General features: G+C 44.5%; 3 protein-coding genes across 3 annotated transcripts in view; 2 read left to right on the top strand and 1 right to left on the bottom strand.

Moving 5' to 3' along the window:
• The window catches only part of LOC306917436 (uncharacterized protein), a 50,950-nt gene that overhangs the window by 535 nt on the left and 34,084 nt on the right, over positions 1-16,331 (bottom strand). Inside the window, exons 2-11 of the mRNA XM_079495659.1 lie at positions 10,940-11,059; positions 9,851-9,949; positions 7,207-7,240; positions 5,260-5,340; positions 5,027-5,166; positions 4,248-4,386; positions 1,925-1,999; positions 866-928; positions 431-780; positions 226-330 (exon numbers count right to left, since the gene is read on the bottom strand). Of these exons, the coding sequence (XP_079351785.1) occupies positions 226-330; positions 431-780; positions 866-928; positions 1,925-1,999; positions 4,248-4,386; positions 5,027-5,166; positions 5,260-5,340; positions 7,207-7,240; positions 9,851-9,949; positions 10,940-10,942 (1,089 nt within the window). The 5' untranslated portion in view covers positions 10,943-11,059. The remainder of the gene's footprint in view (positions 1-225; positions 331-430; positions 781-865; positions 929-1,924; positions 2,000-4,247; positions 4,387-5,026; positions 5,167-5,259; positions 5,341-7,206; positions 7,241-9,850; positions 9,950-10,939; positions 11,060-16,331) is intronic.
• LOC306917437 (cytochrome P450 20A1-like) overlaps positions 1-16,331 on the top strand; it is a 46,513-nt gene that overhangs the window by 25,877 nt on the left and 4,305 nt on the right. The gene's annotated exons all lie outside the window — the stretch shown is intronic.
• On the top strand, positions 11,593-15,685 carry LOC306917126 (cytochrome P450 20A1-like; the record flags this gene model as incomplete). The annotated part of the gene is made up of 5 exons (XM_079495259.1): positions 11,593-11,815; positions 12,557-12,606; positions 13,609-13,775; positions 14,739-14,884; positions 15,482-15,685. Exons 1-5 carry the CDS (start codon positions 11,744-11,746, stop codon positions 15,683-15,685), a joined length of 639 nt encoding a protein of 212 aa, XP_079351385.1. The 5' UTR covers positions 11,593-11,743.

The following is a 16,331-nucleotide window of genomic DNA, read 5'->3' as shown; positions in this document are numbered from 1 at the left end:
AATTATCATAACATTTAGAGACATACAAATATACAGTCTTATACACTTCTATATAGCAAAAAAGGAAATCATCATCCTAAAGGAGGTAAAAGGGGAAAAGAAAACATATACAGTGAGGGGGGGAAAGGGGTGGGTGGTGGGGTCAGATTTTACGGGGGCCAGTTTTGAATTGCAGCCGTCCGTATAGTGCCCTTTGAAGTGTCCTGCATTAGAAACGTTTCATACCGTGTCTACACTCCTCAGCCGGTAATCCATCAGCACATCGGTTAACTTCTTTAGCACCTTTAGCACAATTTGGGCATCGCTCTCATTTTCTATTCGGACGGTATCCTGGACACATTCCACACAAACAACAAATACAGTTATATTCATGAACCACAAATGATGTACACTGAAGCCATCTTTATAGCATTTATAATAACACACGTACCAGGTAATTGAGCAAAGTTGCCGGGAGGCTGCTCGAGTCTGGATCCGCTTGCGCCATCGAGCCTGGCCGATCCATTGTCCTGTCTGTTGGCCGTTCCAACAAGCTACTCCCCATTTGGCTGCCTCTGAACTCATCCGGAAAACGCCTTCCTGGGCTATCAACCTGCCGACCACTCATGCCAAAGTCATCTCTTCTGCAATCACGTCCAAAACCATCTCCACCCCCATGGTGATGGCCCATGCGTCTTTTTTTAGCCATATCGAGGTTTGGGACATCTGGTCTGGCTGCATAGCCACCAAAACCCGGTTCTCGACGCCCAGCCATTTTAAACTCTCCAGGAAGCCTTCCCCCTGTAAGATTCCAATGTTTAAATGTACTCATGCAATGTGGGAGAAAGGCTCAGAGGAACATACTTACAATAGAGACAATACAGACCTGATCTTGGTCCATTCGGTCCCATCCCACCCATTGAGGGTTTCATTGTAGGAAAAGAAAACTCTAAAAAAGACCAGAGAGAAACCGAATAATCTTGGCATCTGAACCATTTCACAATAAAAACGCTTAAAAGGACTGTGAGTGTTTTCGTATGTTTTAGCCCATTGACAACAAATCAGATATTATGGCACCATCAACAATTTTCCAAAGCAGTTTTTTTAAATGTATGCATCACACACACACACACACACACACACACACAGAGACACACACACACACACAGACGCGCACGCACACACACACACACACACACACACACACAAGCAAGAGCAAGAGTTCAGTGTCTTGTTCATGACACTAGAGCGCACAATACTTCAGGCAGCTGGGATCAGTCCAGGAACAATCCAATTCATAGATGACCGATGCATTAAAGGAAAAGGCGTCCCTGGAGCAATGAATGTTTTACAAACTAAATTCAAATATCCATATCCACTTCACCCATTTACATTAAATGTAGTGGTTATGCAAATTCTCCTAATGTGTATAGTCTCTGTCACTGCCGAGTCGTGCCGAACTCTCTCACACACACACACACACACACACACTGTCACCTGGCGGCCGGGGTACCACAGAGAAATCAAACCCCAGTCTCACAAATGTCCTTCTTTAGGAAATGGTCAGCACTGTGCAGTAATATTAAAGGAGCATTCAGTGATTTGGGTGAATTGGAAACCCCCCGGTCCACCCCGGTAACAAGGTGTGCACATGCACGCAGCACGTGCACCAAGGCCCGCTCCCGCTCAATCATGATTGGCGGAAGGCCACTCTCTATCCTGATTGGATGAAGGCTGGGCCACCTAGGCAAAAACAAAACCTGGTTTTGACCCCACGACACGGCACAGAGCTTACACTGGTAGTGTGGTGGGACAGATTTAGTGGGGCTGCGGTACTCCCACACGTGCTGAAGGCCTGTGCATGCATATACACAACGAGCATGATTATAGTGGCTCAGCAAAGATCAGTTAGATATGATATACCAGGAACTGGGTTTTAACTTACCAATGATTGGCTCAGTGGCCCCCTGCAACATGCTGAACAGAGAAAACGACTTGATGGATGTGCCTTTATTGAAGACTGGGAAAGCAGAGCACCATATAAGTACAAAGTAGTTCAAAGGTCTTTTGGCCGATATGGCCGATTACCGAGTGGAGATCAAAAGAGCCTGATAGCCGATATTATGAGCCGATATGAATTTAAGTTGAACAGTTTTTACAGTAACATAAATTCCAACACAAAAAATCCTTTAAATGCATTGGAGGACATTTATTGCTTATAAAAAAGAAGTGCAAAAAGCACCAACATCGGTTCTCTAACACTTTCCCCCCCCATCAATTTTCTTTCTATTCAAGTGCAAACATGTACTATAGCAGCATATGCAACATGGTACTGTATGAAGTGCAGGCTGTGTTTACAGTAGGGCTGACCCACAAAAATCGAATTTTCAAAGTTCTAATGTACGTGATTCGAACTTTTGAAAAATAAAAATAATTTGGGGAAAATAAATCTGTTTATTTTTTTTAATATTGATCAAAATAGGTGATCTACAAGCCCACAACGCATTGCGGCATGACATGTTGAGAGCTTGTAGATCTGCTGCCCAAACTCCCCAAAGCCATGTGACCTTGTTGTTTTTACTGGCCCCACCATTGTAACTACTGGCCACTTTTTTATTGCATGTAGAATTTGTATTTTATAGCAATAATGACTTACAGTTAAATTATTGGCAACTAAATATGAATTAGAAATTAATACTGACTGTCCAATGGCGGCTCTTCTACATAGACTTCTACTGGTAACTGGAAGTTACGGAAGGCATTGGAGTATATGGGCTCGCGCGAGTACATGAACCACGTGACCAGGCTGTTTTCTGCCCCCTCAATGTCGTAACTGTCTATAGAGGGTATGCGCATGCTTAAAGTGAATGGCACATCGAGTGGCAAATCGAGAGGCAAAGCAACATGCAAAGTGAGTTTAACATTGTTTAATGCAATCAGATAGGACTTTTTATGTTTGGATGCATGGGTTGTCAAGGCCAGAAAGTAGTTTTTTGACACTCAGTAGGCATTCCTGCATAACTTCCGGGTTTGATGATGATGTCACGCGCATACCCTCTATACTCTATTCTATGGCTCTGCTTACAACCGTGCTCTACCGATTGTTCAATGAGAGTGGTTGTTGCACCATGTTCGTGCATTTATGATTATTATTATTTTTGCACCGATAGCGATATTAATAAAAAATATGAATATCGAAGCCGATAATCGGCCGTTGCCGATAATCGGTCGATCCCTAGTTCAAAGCATAGATGCAAATAAAGCTCGACAGCGGCTTACAAGCAATTGACAAGTGATACCACAAGGTTCACATATGGCGATTTATTATTTAAACACCAACGCCAGCATGAAAAGTACACTGCAGTTGAAGTCAAGATTATGGTTTAAGAGTAGGCCTATTCACCGGCCATCATCACAGCAGATGCATGGTTGTCTGCCATCGTGCCAAGCTGATTCAAATTAGTTCGTGCTCTTTTGTCGTGTTCCCAGCACACCAGTTGCCAGGACCGTTAGAGATGCTGTGGCATTGTTCTGTTCTAAAACGTTGTCGTTTATTTATTCAATAAAGTCATTCTTTACCAAAAGAATGGTGTGCGGGCCCAACCTCCTTCCATAATTGCCTTATTGGCCCTGCACCCACTGTCGAGGTGTGTGCAAATAGGTATGCTCTGTTTCTAAAAGGTTGGCATTTCTAAGGTTGTTCAGTCAAGAACCATTTAACCCTTTTTGACCTGAGGACGATTCTTAAAAAATGTCTTCTAAATCCTAAAGGTTTTCTGAAAAACCCCATGTTTCTATGTCAGTGGTACTCAACCTTTTTCATGTCAAGGACGCCCAGAATTATCTGTATTTGGCCGCAGACCCCCCCCCCCCCCCCCATCTGAAAATATGTTGTTCCAGTGTCCCCCCCAGAAGCAAAGACTTGAGTTAAAAACGTTCACACTGAAATAATATATATTCAAAGATTTGCTCCACATTTTCACGATTTTTCAAAAATAGCAGACCTACAAGCTCGTAGCGTGCCACTCGGTGGCGAGCTATGAGCCTGTAGATCTGCTATTTTTCAATAGCTAAAGTATAACAATGCTTTAAAACACCAAAGGGGTTCCCGCCCAGAATGGGGGTTAAACCCCACTTCTGAGAGGGAATCTCAGGAATGGTGAAAATGCCAACAAACCCATGATGAGCTGACAAATGAGGCAATGACATTCAAGTCGCTGCCTTCGTCATTGGTGGCGGTACCATCACCGCGTGGAGCCAGAACGTACCTATCTTGAGTTCACCCCTTCCCTCAAGCTGCTCAACCTCTGCTGCAAACTCTCTAATGCTCTTCTTAATGGCAGAGTCTTCCTGGGCATCTTCAAGCTCTTCATACACGTATGTGATCGTATTTGGGTATACACGCTTCTGTGAACACAACAAACACCGCACCAACATTGAGGACGTAGACCTGGATTCTTTTGAGGGATACAGGTTTGTTTTTAGTTCAATGTTTGTTTTAAAAACGCCATTGACAATGAAGGGAAAATGTATGTCAGCTTGTCCCTAACACAAACATTAAATACCATTAACAATAATGGCAATGGCATTCACATGTGATCTTATTTGGGTGTACACGCTTCTGTGAACACAACAACACCGCACCAACATTGGGGACGCTGACCTGTATTTTTGAGGGGCGCTAGCCCCTCCTATACACTGGCTTAATGTGTCTTAAGTTCAATGTTTGTTTTGTAAATGCCAATGACAATGAAGGGAAAATTTACGTCATAATGTGTCATTTACGTCATATTGTCTCTTTATTGTTAACAGCGTTTAATGTTTGTGTTTGCACCGTTTGTTTTACATCACCTAATCGACATGTGTTAGACTTTAATATTAGCGCCCCTCACTTCACACGGGTGTGATTTTTCTTTTCTTATTTACAATAGGGACGTTTACAAGAGGGGGTTAGTGTGTGTGTGATTTTGTTGTCAAGTTGTAAAATTCAAAATCCTATCTAAAAAAAGGAAACGCAACCAAATGATGTAGGAAGTGTCACACTCACCAAGTAGTTGAAGCAATGTTTCCAGCTTTTAATATGGTCCACCATATCACTTTGTGAACGGGACACGCCACAGAGCTTGCACTCGTAGTGTGGTGGGACAGATGTAGTGGGGCTGCGGTACTCCCACACGTACCGAAGGCCTGTGCATGCATACACAACGAGCATGATTAAAGTGGCTCAGCATTAAGATCAGTTGGATATGATATAATACCAGGAACTGGGTTTTAACTTACCAAGGATTGGCTCAGTGACCCCCTGCAAGTGCAACATGCTGGACAGAGAAGCAATCGTCTTCGATGTGCCTTTAGTGAAGACTGGGAAAGCAAAGCAGCATATAAGTTCAAAGCATCTATGCAAATAAAGCTTGAAACAGCGGCTTACAAGCAATTGACAAGTGATCACATCCAATCACCTATATGGCGATTTATTGTTTAAACACTAAGAGGGTAATCCCAATGAGAACCCTCTTACATGGGCACCCTGTGGACAAGTTAAACACATGTATAGGAAACTTGTATGAAGGTGGACATTGCGGTAGCATGTACCGTATAACTCCAGGATTGAAATTATTTATTCTGAACCCCTCCTTGAGATGTACTCGTTTTTGAGGGGATACAATGATACAATAATGTATAATCATACACATTTAAAATGTGCATTTTAACAGGTCCTTTGTCCACTGAACAACAATTAGAAAGCCAACATCCTCACTTGTGCTTTCAAAGACAAGAGGGAACATGAACAGGCGTCCTCTGCAACACCAGACATATGTCCAGAGTTATGCGACAGGAATCCAGCTCCAATGATGGCCTGCCTTCATCACACCCATCCACAGGACCAGATGATCTGCATGGTTACTGGGGCGGTGGTGGCTCAGGGGTAGAGTGGCTGGATGGTAACCGCAAGGTTGCCAGTTCGAACCCGGGTTCCCCCAGAGTTAGTGTCGAAGTGTCCTTGAGCAAGACACTGAACCCCTAATTGCTCCTGATGTGCAGGTTGATGCCTTGCATGGTTTCCGCCGCCATCGGTGTATGAATGTGCGGGTGAATGTGTGAATGGAATGCACAATCTATGTATGGATAAAGGCGCTATATAAATGCACCATTTTACCGACGGCAGTCCAGTAAAAAAATAAGGTTAACTGTCTGGATTGTTTAAATTACTCTGGTAAACCAAGAAACGAGGAGTTGAGTAGAATTCAGGAGCAAGGGAGATCAAAGATCATCACACAATCACTCCAACCAAACCAGTATGACACAAGCAACTGGGTGAGGAGAATGGAACACTGTTCAAAAACAGGTAAACAGTGTTTTAAATATTTGTGATAAACACAAGAAGACATATGTATTCACGCAGCCATCAGCCAGCATGAAAAGTGCACTGCAGTTGAAGATTGCTATGGTTTAAGAGTAGGCCTATTCACCGGCCATCATCACAGCAGATGCATGGTTGTCTGCCATCATGCCAAGCTGATTAAAAGTTGTTCGTGCTCTTTGCCGTGTTCCCAGCACAACAGTTGCCAGGAACGTTAGAGATGCTGTGGCATTGTTCTGTTCTAAAACGTTGGCATTTCTAAGGTTGTTCAGTTTAATAGCCAAGAACCATTTCAAACCATGAACTGGAGCTATATAGAGCGTCACAGTCCCACGCCCTTTCATGACAACGAGAGACCCAGAAGTGAATTCCCCGTTAATTTTCCCCATAAGCTTTTCAAAAAGACGTTTAAGTTGACATACCACACAATATTTTGTGCCGAACAAATAATTACAAAGAAGAAAAACAACAAAAAAAGTGTAACCTGCCGGTTTTTTCTTCTTCTTGTTGGCTTTGTACGAGGCTTAAAATGTCTTTAAATACATACTTTTTGAAATGTCTATGGGGAAAATGAACGGGGAATTATTTCCTGGGCCCTCGTAGGGGGCGGGACTGCGGCGCTCTATACAGTACAATACAGGACTGTAGCAAGACCATGTCCCATATCTTGCACATACTTTCAATCAGTGGAAAACACTGACCCACACATTCTGCAGCCATGGGCGGCACATCATTAAACCCCACTTGGTGGAAATGCCAACAAGCCCATGATGAGCTGACAAATGAGGCAATGACATCCAAGTCGCTGCTGCCTTCATCCCTCATCATTGGTGGCGGTACCATCACCGTGTGGAGCCAGAACTTACCCATCTCACTAGAACGCTTCATCTGTTGTTTTCTCTGTCAATGGTGAGAATTAACCCAAATGGAGGAGAGAGACACAAGCATTAGTGACAGGATGAGGCTAAACAGAGGTGTGGCCTTTCATCCCTGTCCTCCACATCTTAAATGGTGCTCATCCACCATGTCCCCTGCCCTGCATGAGGCAAATGAGACATCCCTCAAATGCTACTGTTACTGATTAAGTTAAAGTTCTCTTTACATGATGTATGACAGAGGAACTTGTTAAATTATAGACTTAAAGATATGCTGACACACTGAATGCTATAACTAGTTTAATCTACAAAAATATAATACACAACCAAAGCAGCAGCACTCTTAAGAAAAAAAACAGCAGCCTGCCATGGTTGGATAAAGATTATTTTAACCATTAATTATTGATATCTATGAGCTGCCTGAGGAGAATTCTGAGCATTCGCTGGCCAGACACCATCTGCAATAATGACCTCTGGCAGAGAGCGAGGCTACCACCAGTGGAAGAGGAGATTAAGAGAAGAAGGTGGGGATGGATCGGCCACACACTTCGGAAGCCCAATACCAGCATCACAAGACAAGCCCTTAGATGGAACCCGCAAGGCACAAGAAAGAGAGGGAGGCCGAAGAACACCTGGCGCAGGGACCTTGAGACTGACATCAAGCAGTGTGGACTGACATGGAAACAGCTGGAAAAGAAGGCCCAGGATAGAGGAGTCTGGCGAACTGTAGTCAACGGCCTATGCTCCATTGAAAAGGAGCGATAGGCATAAGTAAAGTAAGTAATGAAGGAGTGTGGTACAAGCTGACAACTCTGTGGACATAAAAATAAAGAGCCTGGAGTTCCAGTGTAGTTCCTTATTAATTAATTGTAGAACATTGACTTCAGCCAACAGTTGTGAGGCAAATCCCCTTACACCAGGGCTCCACCGGGCGCGTCAGCGTCGCGTCTCCGTCACCGTCAGGGAATGTTCCCTTTTTAATCAATGAAGGGTGGCTCCACTGCCCGCGTTGCGTTGCGTTGTGTGACTGCATTAAAATTGCCCCGGTTCGTTTTTTGACTCACGCGACGGAGACACAACGTGCCCACCACCGTGGAGACTGAGCTTCCGAGTCAGGCTTGGTTGGGTGCTCCAACAAACAATTGTCTGCAGGTGAGACCATTCTCTGTCGCTGCATGTCTGCGACTCCTACAGGTTGGCTGAGGCGCCTATATAGTGGGGAGCAGTGGAAGTGGAAGGATAGTGTGTTCCTCCGCTGCTCCGCACACATTATACCCTCCCGGTGAACAGAAGCGGCTGCCGACATGTGTATCAGAGGAGACAAGTGGATGTCTACACCCTCCCCAGACCAAACAGTACTGTAGTGGTCAGCAGTGAAGGGAACTATACACATGGGGGAAATTGGCATTAACGACTTAAATCAATTACTGACGCTAGGTGGTAGCATAAGCACACCTAACGAATGCCACCCGTCCACTCCAACTCTACTATCCTTGTTTCGTTTCCGGGTTATTCAGGGAGGTGGGGGCTGTTGTTGTGAGCAGTCATCGTTAGCAGTAGCTCATACCCCTTAGCTATCATTACAAACAGTTACATGTGCTCAGCGATGCGATACAAACTCACAAATGATCGTCGGGATGCGCGACGGCTCACCATGGATTAGAGATACAGCGCTTTGAAAATCCTGTTATAATGGAGGATCAAGGGAGCTGGATTTTTTTAAATCCCATAGCTGGTGGGGACGGAGGCTCTCCATAGTAACCGGAGCAATTCTAAAAGGTAAATTGACGGGCGCCGCTTTCATACATGTATGTACGAGTATACGGTTATCTATGAACATGTACGTACCATTAGGTACCTATAGCCTAGCTACGTTTATAAACGTAGATAGCAGCAAAAAAGTTAATTGGGAGAAAAATAGAAGAAAAGAAAAATGGATGTCATCTGTCTTTGTATAAAAATGATGCCAATAATGGGCTCACTTGAGCGGCAAGGTAGTTTAGGGTACCATGGGCCAAAGGCTCATGCTAGAGCTTTCACTTCTAGTGATTTTTGAGTGGTGCAACCACTCCAAGGAACAGCAATGTCCGGGACTATGGGACTATGTTTAGAGTACCAGTAGGGGCAAAGGTGGCGCTGTTGTGCCAGAAACAGAGAGAGAGATATAGTACTGCACTGTTGCCTGCTAATGAGAGATAGAGAGAGAGAGAGATAGAGAGAGAGGGGCAGGGGGAGAGGGGAGTTGCACCACTCGGTTCACACGGGTGTGATTTTTACTAGTTGACTAGCTGCCTAGTTTACTAGTCGGCTAGTTGTTTAACTAGGCCTACCTATTTTATTTATTTTTATGTAAAAACAAAACTAGTCAACTAGTACCAACAAGGTCGACTAGTGGATTTACTAGTCGACTAGTTGCTTAAAGCCCTATGCCACTAGCACTGCTGCCCCAGGCATCAGAACAGCGTCAGGGAAAACTAGCCATAGAATTACTGATATTCCATTACAAATTTGACTTTGGTGTGTGTGTGTGTGTGTGTATTAATAGAATAGTAATTATTATTATATTAATTATGGATATTATTATTATTATTGAAATTAGAATGAATCAGAACACCTGCATTGTGAGAAAACCTACCCCGTCTCGGGTTTCTTCATCATCTGATTCTGTGGCACATTTTGCCGTCGATTCTGGGTGGGATGACGGGCTGCAGGTTCCACTTCCATGTTTTCCATCCTATAGTGTGGGATCAAATAAGTCTAATTTTAACAGCCACATTATTATTAACAGTAACAAAGTCAGCCTACTATCATTAAAAACAATTTGTCAAGATTAAAGTCTCAGTCGTCTCTCCTAATCCAGGGCGCTCTCCGTGGTCTTGAGCACCCCAGAGCTCCTATTTTTGAAGGAATCCCGGCGCTGATTGTGTTAATGGCATTTAATGTTTGTGTTGGCACCGTTTGTTTTACATCACCATTACATCACCTAAATCAACATGAGTTAAGACTTTAATATATTTGCTACCCTCACTTATAGGCTATACTCCTCGCTCAGCACCTGCCCAAGTTTGGGTTGGGGATGTGCATTTCTTTCCCAGACTTCTCAGGTTGCACTGTTTTGGTGCCCACTGCCCAGTATTCCATGCACTAGGGACCCATGTCAGCCCCACATAAATTGCCAAGGTGGGGCCATAGGGGTGGGGCCCACCTAGGACCCAGGTAGAACCCACTTAAAGCCCACACGGGCTAGCCCAGTTAGGCCCACATAAAATTGCCATGGTGGGACCCAGGTAGAACCCACTTAAAGCACACACGGGCAACCCAGGTGAGATTTCCATATGGGTCCCATATAGTTATCCCACCTGGCTCCCACGTCGGCGTGCTGGCTGGGCTGTTTTGGTGCCCACTGCCCAGTATTCCATGCACTGTTTTGGCGCCCACTGTGTTTTCTTTGGTAACCAGGCAGACACTTTATGAAAGGTGGATGGAAGGAATCCGCCTGTTCGGCCAAGGAGAGAGCAGGTTCAGGGTCCTCCTGACTGGCTCTGGTCCATAGCCCTAATGCTATTTAATTAGCATTAGGGTTAGGGCTATGGACCAGAGCTAGGTCCTGCAAGTCCTGACGGCCGCTTGAATATAATTTGCCAATTATTAAACTCGATCGAAACTAGCAGCGAATGAGTAGCTTGGAGGGTTCCGTTTTGCGATTTGATTTGCAAATACAAACCATAGCCTCTTCTCTCTTGAGCCTGATTCCTGGTGTGGATCGAGGTCTTCCCGGCAAGTAACACACTTTAGCGATCTGTTAATGCTAGATACAGTTTACTAGGACAGGACATGAAACGAACTGCTCTAGCTGTATCTGCTGCTGCTTGCTGCCAAAGCCATTAACCTCGTCCACCAGGCTTTCCACCACTTCGGAGGAAAACAAAGCCATAGAGTCAGACAGAGTTACGACATTGAGGGGGCAGAAAACTGAGCGCTCGAGCGCTGCTGTTGTTCATGCAGCCTGAACAGGGACAAGCTGGAGTTGGAAATACATTGTTTTCAACGAGGGCGGCGCAAACAATAGCTATTTTAAGGCACGTGTGCAACATGACAACTGTTTAAAAGTATTGTACAGTGACAACTAAAGTCTTTGTAATGTTTATGTTGTACTATTACTACAAAACAATCTAAAATGGTATTTAAGATCATTAAAGCTGAGCTGTTGCCTGTATTTCTGCCAACTTGCGCTCCAGGACTTGTCCCCATTTGCTCTTTGCCAATAGAAGTCTATGTAGGAGAGCCGCCATTGGACTGAAGCCCCATGAAGTGAACGGAGTTGTCGTAACTCTGTTTTACTCCATGGCTGATCTGGGAGGAAATAGGTTCCTACTAGTCCGTGTAGTTGAACTCGGAGAGATGGATTAGTGACTAACTTGCAGAGTGCGTAGACGTGGTAACAGTCATCTGACCATGTGAAAGTCCTACTCCTTATAGTCCTGCACTAATTAAGAGTTAATAAAACGTTGTACTTTGTTTATAAACCATGCTGGACTTTGCCATCTTCGCTGTGACATTTGTTGTCATTCTGGTTGGTGCGGTTCTCTATCTTTATCCGGTAAGTTCGTGAAACAATAACAGCAGTGTAGTTAGCCTGATAGCAAACAAACGAACCCCCTGCTGCTGCTTTGTGTCTAAAACGGTTTGTAATGGAACTTTAACATCTGGAAACCCCAAAACAGATGTTTTATCATTATCTGGTGTGCTCATCATCTGTTGAAATGTAACAGAAACGTCCTGACCCTGTGACCCATATATAGCCTACTGTACTGTATGTATCAGTCAGTGAGAGAGGTAAGTTGTGCGTGTGTGTGTGTGTGTGTGTGTGTGTGTGTGTGAAATGAAATGAAAACTATATTTACCCAGGGTATCTGGGCTAAGCTCAAGAACTTGTTTCCAGCCAGGCCCTGCTCATAGAACATTTCATCGTAGTGCTTCAATGCCTTGTTCAAGGGCACTTCAGCGGTGGTAATTTTAACGTGTCGGACCGCTGATTCGAACTGGCGACCTTCCGGTATCAAGACCGCTCCGCAATCCGTTCGGCCACCGGTGCCACTATTGTGCGCGTGCGTGCGTGTGTGAGACTTCACTGGAGTCGTTTACATAATATTTCGTCTACAAACAAATCAGTTGAACCTCTTCCATATGTCAGCATGCATGCTCACATTTTTATTTAATGTTAGGGTTTTTCATACAAAATGCATATGGTTACAGAGCATACACTGCAACATATAGGCCTGCATTTATTTTTAAATGAATGTGTTTCCATTGTGGCTCTTTTATCTGCTCACCATTCCAGTCATCCAGGCGTGCTTCTGGCATTCCAGGTCTCAACCCCACAGATGAGAAGTAAGTTCACTTTATTATTGATTCATATTCTTATCAGGGTGGGAATGTAAGTTAACACATGGTGTTATGAAGTAGTGTTTGGTTGGATTTAATTAATTGAAAACAGGGCTGCAACTATCCTTTTCTATACTTTTTGCTTATGACCTTGCGATACATCACTGAGGATACGTCCCAGGTGCATCCATGCGATATTCTTAGTTCTTAGTTATCTTATTTATAGTGACTCATTTGTAAAAATGGCAAAACATGACTCCTAACGTCGTTGAAGTGGGACTCATAAAATGTCCCTGGGACTCATCTAAAAGACCATCCCTGCATCCCGGGAGTCCGGGACTCATTACATCGAAAACCTATTTACATCACTGATCATTACACTTTCAGTCATGAGATTCTATGTTGCTGTATTCCATGCTAACTGCTGCAGTCTTAGTCTGGAGCCCATGCTGGTTAAACAGAACAACAGTACAGTCAAGGACGTGCACACAATACATAGACATCAAAGGGGGCTTCAGATCCTGTCCTTTTGCCCGTCTGCAAAACAACTGCCCTCTTTCCATGCCAGCATTCTAGGAGAATTGATTTTTTCCGAAGTCTCCTGAACTTGAACACAGTATTTTGCATTGAACAAATGTATTTAGAAATCCATGTCTTACACCGCATCTCCACTAGCTAAAGAGTGCTGGGTTCCCCCCATGAAAATAGTAGCGGATTCGACCGTTATCACCCGACAACACCGCAGTCAAGCGAAATACTCACGGAGAACTACCGACTGAGCCGTTGGGTCGGCAGAGCATGCCCATACTCGTCTGAAAAAGTCGTGCTGATCCTAACTGATAACTGCGGTCTTGTCCATTGATACCAGTCGAAACGGGTGTAGCATAGCTGATGTAGTGAGCTTGTAGATCTGCTATTTTCGCAATTTTTGTCCAAAAGTGCCCCAGGGGATTTCAGCCCCTGCCCCTCTAACACAGTGGTTCAGAACAGTGTTTCCTCTCTTGTCAGGGATGGGAACCTGCAGGACATTGTGAACCAGGGCAGTCTGCACGAGTTCCTGCTAAGCCTGCACCAGGAGTTTGGACCCGTGGCGTCGTTCTGGTTCGGAGGCCGGCCGGTGGTCAGTCTGGGCTCTGTGGAACAGCTACGACAGCACATCAACCCCAACAGGACCAGTGAGTGTGAACTCTGAACAATTTTTTTGGTCGGGAGAAACAGTCGATCCCATTCTGGACGGGAACCCCTTTTGGTGTTTTTTAAGCATTATGTTATACTTTAGCTATTGAAAAATAGCAGATCTACAAGCTTGCCGCGCTGCAAGCTTGTAGATCTGCTATTTTTTTATCTTGAAAATGTGGCGCACACCGCACATCTTTGAATATATATTCTTTCACAGCGAACTTTATAACTCAAATCTTTGCTTCTGGGAATGTCCCTGTCTGGAACAACATATTTTCAGATGGGGGTCCGCGGCCAAAATACAGATCATTCTGGGGATCCTTGACATGAAAGGAAATTGGCATAGAAACAGATCTCAGGTCTAAATGGGTACTTAAATCACAATGAGACTTTGATAGATATTTGGGTTGTGTAAAACTGTGAATGGATGAAACGGCTCTCAAAGTCACTGTCTTCATAGCACATATACAAATTGTAATCAAAGCAGATTCTGTCATATATAAAATCACAAAACCATCTTCCTGTTGAGTTGACTAATTCATTGGGCTGGACTGGACTGGACTGGACCAGTACAGTAGATCTGTATCTTCAAGTAGTAAAACACAACGGGAAGTTAAAAATGCCATTCAAATAAAAATACGAATGCCGTCTGGCAGAATCAGATTGGTTTTCCTTCTTTTATATATTGTAAAAGAGTGACTTTGAGAGCGGTTTCACCTGGCGTGCAACGTAAGCCATTGAGGGCTGGAGACTGTTGGGAATAAATATATCAATGAATCAGCTGAGTAACTATTGCAGATATCTCACCAATATTTGGAGTTACATCATGGCAAAGTAACATTCACGCTGCATGTTTATTATCTTCAGAACAACAACCATAATTTGCCCTTGGCTTGTTCTCTTTTGAAATGGATATAAAATGTTTCTACGTCCGTTTCCTTTTGTTCGTCCCTCCCCAGCGGACTCCTTCGAGACGATGCTGAAGTCGTTGCTAGGTTACCAGGCGGGCGCGGGGGGCGGGGCCACAGAGGCCATGATGAGGAAGAAGGTGTACGAGAACGGCATCGACAACACGCTGAAGAACAACTTCCACCTCGTCCTCCAGGTTGGTGGTCTGGAGCTAGAGATGCTCCGATAATCGGCCAGCGATCGGTGATCAGCCATATCGACCGATATTCACTCTGATCGGTAATCGGCATTTACCCTCTCTGTGATCGGCAATTTACCTTATCTGGAGAAACTGATCTTTTCAGATATAGTCAGATATAGAGCATAATATCATTTTGCATTTTTGTGACAGGCCTAAACATTCCCCCCTTCCTCCCCCCACACACAGTTTTGATGTGGGTTTTGACATATAATAATTTTGGAAGTATTATCCCTAGCTGGAGCGTAATTCATATGTAAAGAACGACAACGATATGCACATCCCACAGTTTTTAAATACGGTGCTGGACCCCAAAAAATTATCAAATTAAGAAAAAAGTGGAATGTCCGCACACCATATAATTCTGCTCCCCATCCTCTTTATTTCAACCTAATGAAACAACCCGGGGCGGGGCGAAACGTTGTTGAAAAGCGTACGCACCCCCTTTTAAGCGTGCCGAAAGTAGCCCGTCTAGAAGCCCAGAATGCGTCGTACGACAAAGTGTTCAGCAATGAGATAATCATTGCTGTTTTGTGCATTCCCTCTCTCTCTAAGCTGGTGGAGGAGCTGGTGGAGAAATGGCAGTCGTTCCCGCAGGGCCAGCACACCCCTCTGTGTGCCCACCTGCTCGGACTCTCCATGAAGACCGTCACCCAGCTGGCCCTGGGTCCGCGCTTCAAAGACGACGCAGAGGTCATGCGCTTCCGCAAGAACCACGATGCGGTGAGAAAATTAACAGACAGTGCTTGCTTCACCTAACAAATATGACATGTCATATTCTTTTTGTCTCCACCAGGCCGAAGGCATGGGGAGAGAGTATGTTTTGCACTCCGTCCGTGTGTGTGTCCGTGTGTGTGTCCGTGTGTCCGTGTGTCCGTCCGTCCGTCCGTCTGTGAACAGCTAATCTCTGGCACCGTTGGCTTGATCGCAGCCATACTCTGCACACACACTCCCTGAATGCCAGAGCTGAACCTCTGCCCCAAAGTTTTCACATTGGCTGTTATAGCGCCACCAGGAGGCCGCTTTGTGCAAAACAAATGTTTTGACAGTACACCTACAGATTTTGTCCAAACATTACGCAAATTGGTACACAGTCTCTCTAGAGCCATTCAACGAAACGGGTCTTTCAGATTTTTCAGACTCCATCCTGATTGGCTAAGATTGGCTTCCAAAGTTCGAAGGAGTGCTCCGTTTCAAACAAAATGCTGCAAATCATGAACACATGGTGTGATTTCCGTGAAATTTTGCACGCACATTCCCACTAGGTCGAGGAAGAAATGCCACTTGAATATTTTCAACTCAGCCTCATGGTGGCGCTATAACTGGCCGATTTGTGTTTTTACCTATAACTGCACCGATCTGTGTAAAACCATGTATGCACACTCCCTAGAGGCCAAGTAAAAAC

The sequence above is a fragment of the Electrona antarctica genome (assembly GCF_951216825.1).
Source record: "Electrona antarctica genome assembly, chromosome: 24".
NCBI lineage: Eukaryota > Metazoa > Chordata > Actinopteri > Myctophiformes > Myctophidae > Electrona > Electrona antarctica.
This window is presented reverse-complemented; position numbering and strand designations above follow the sequence as displayed.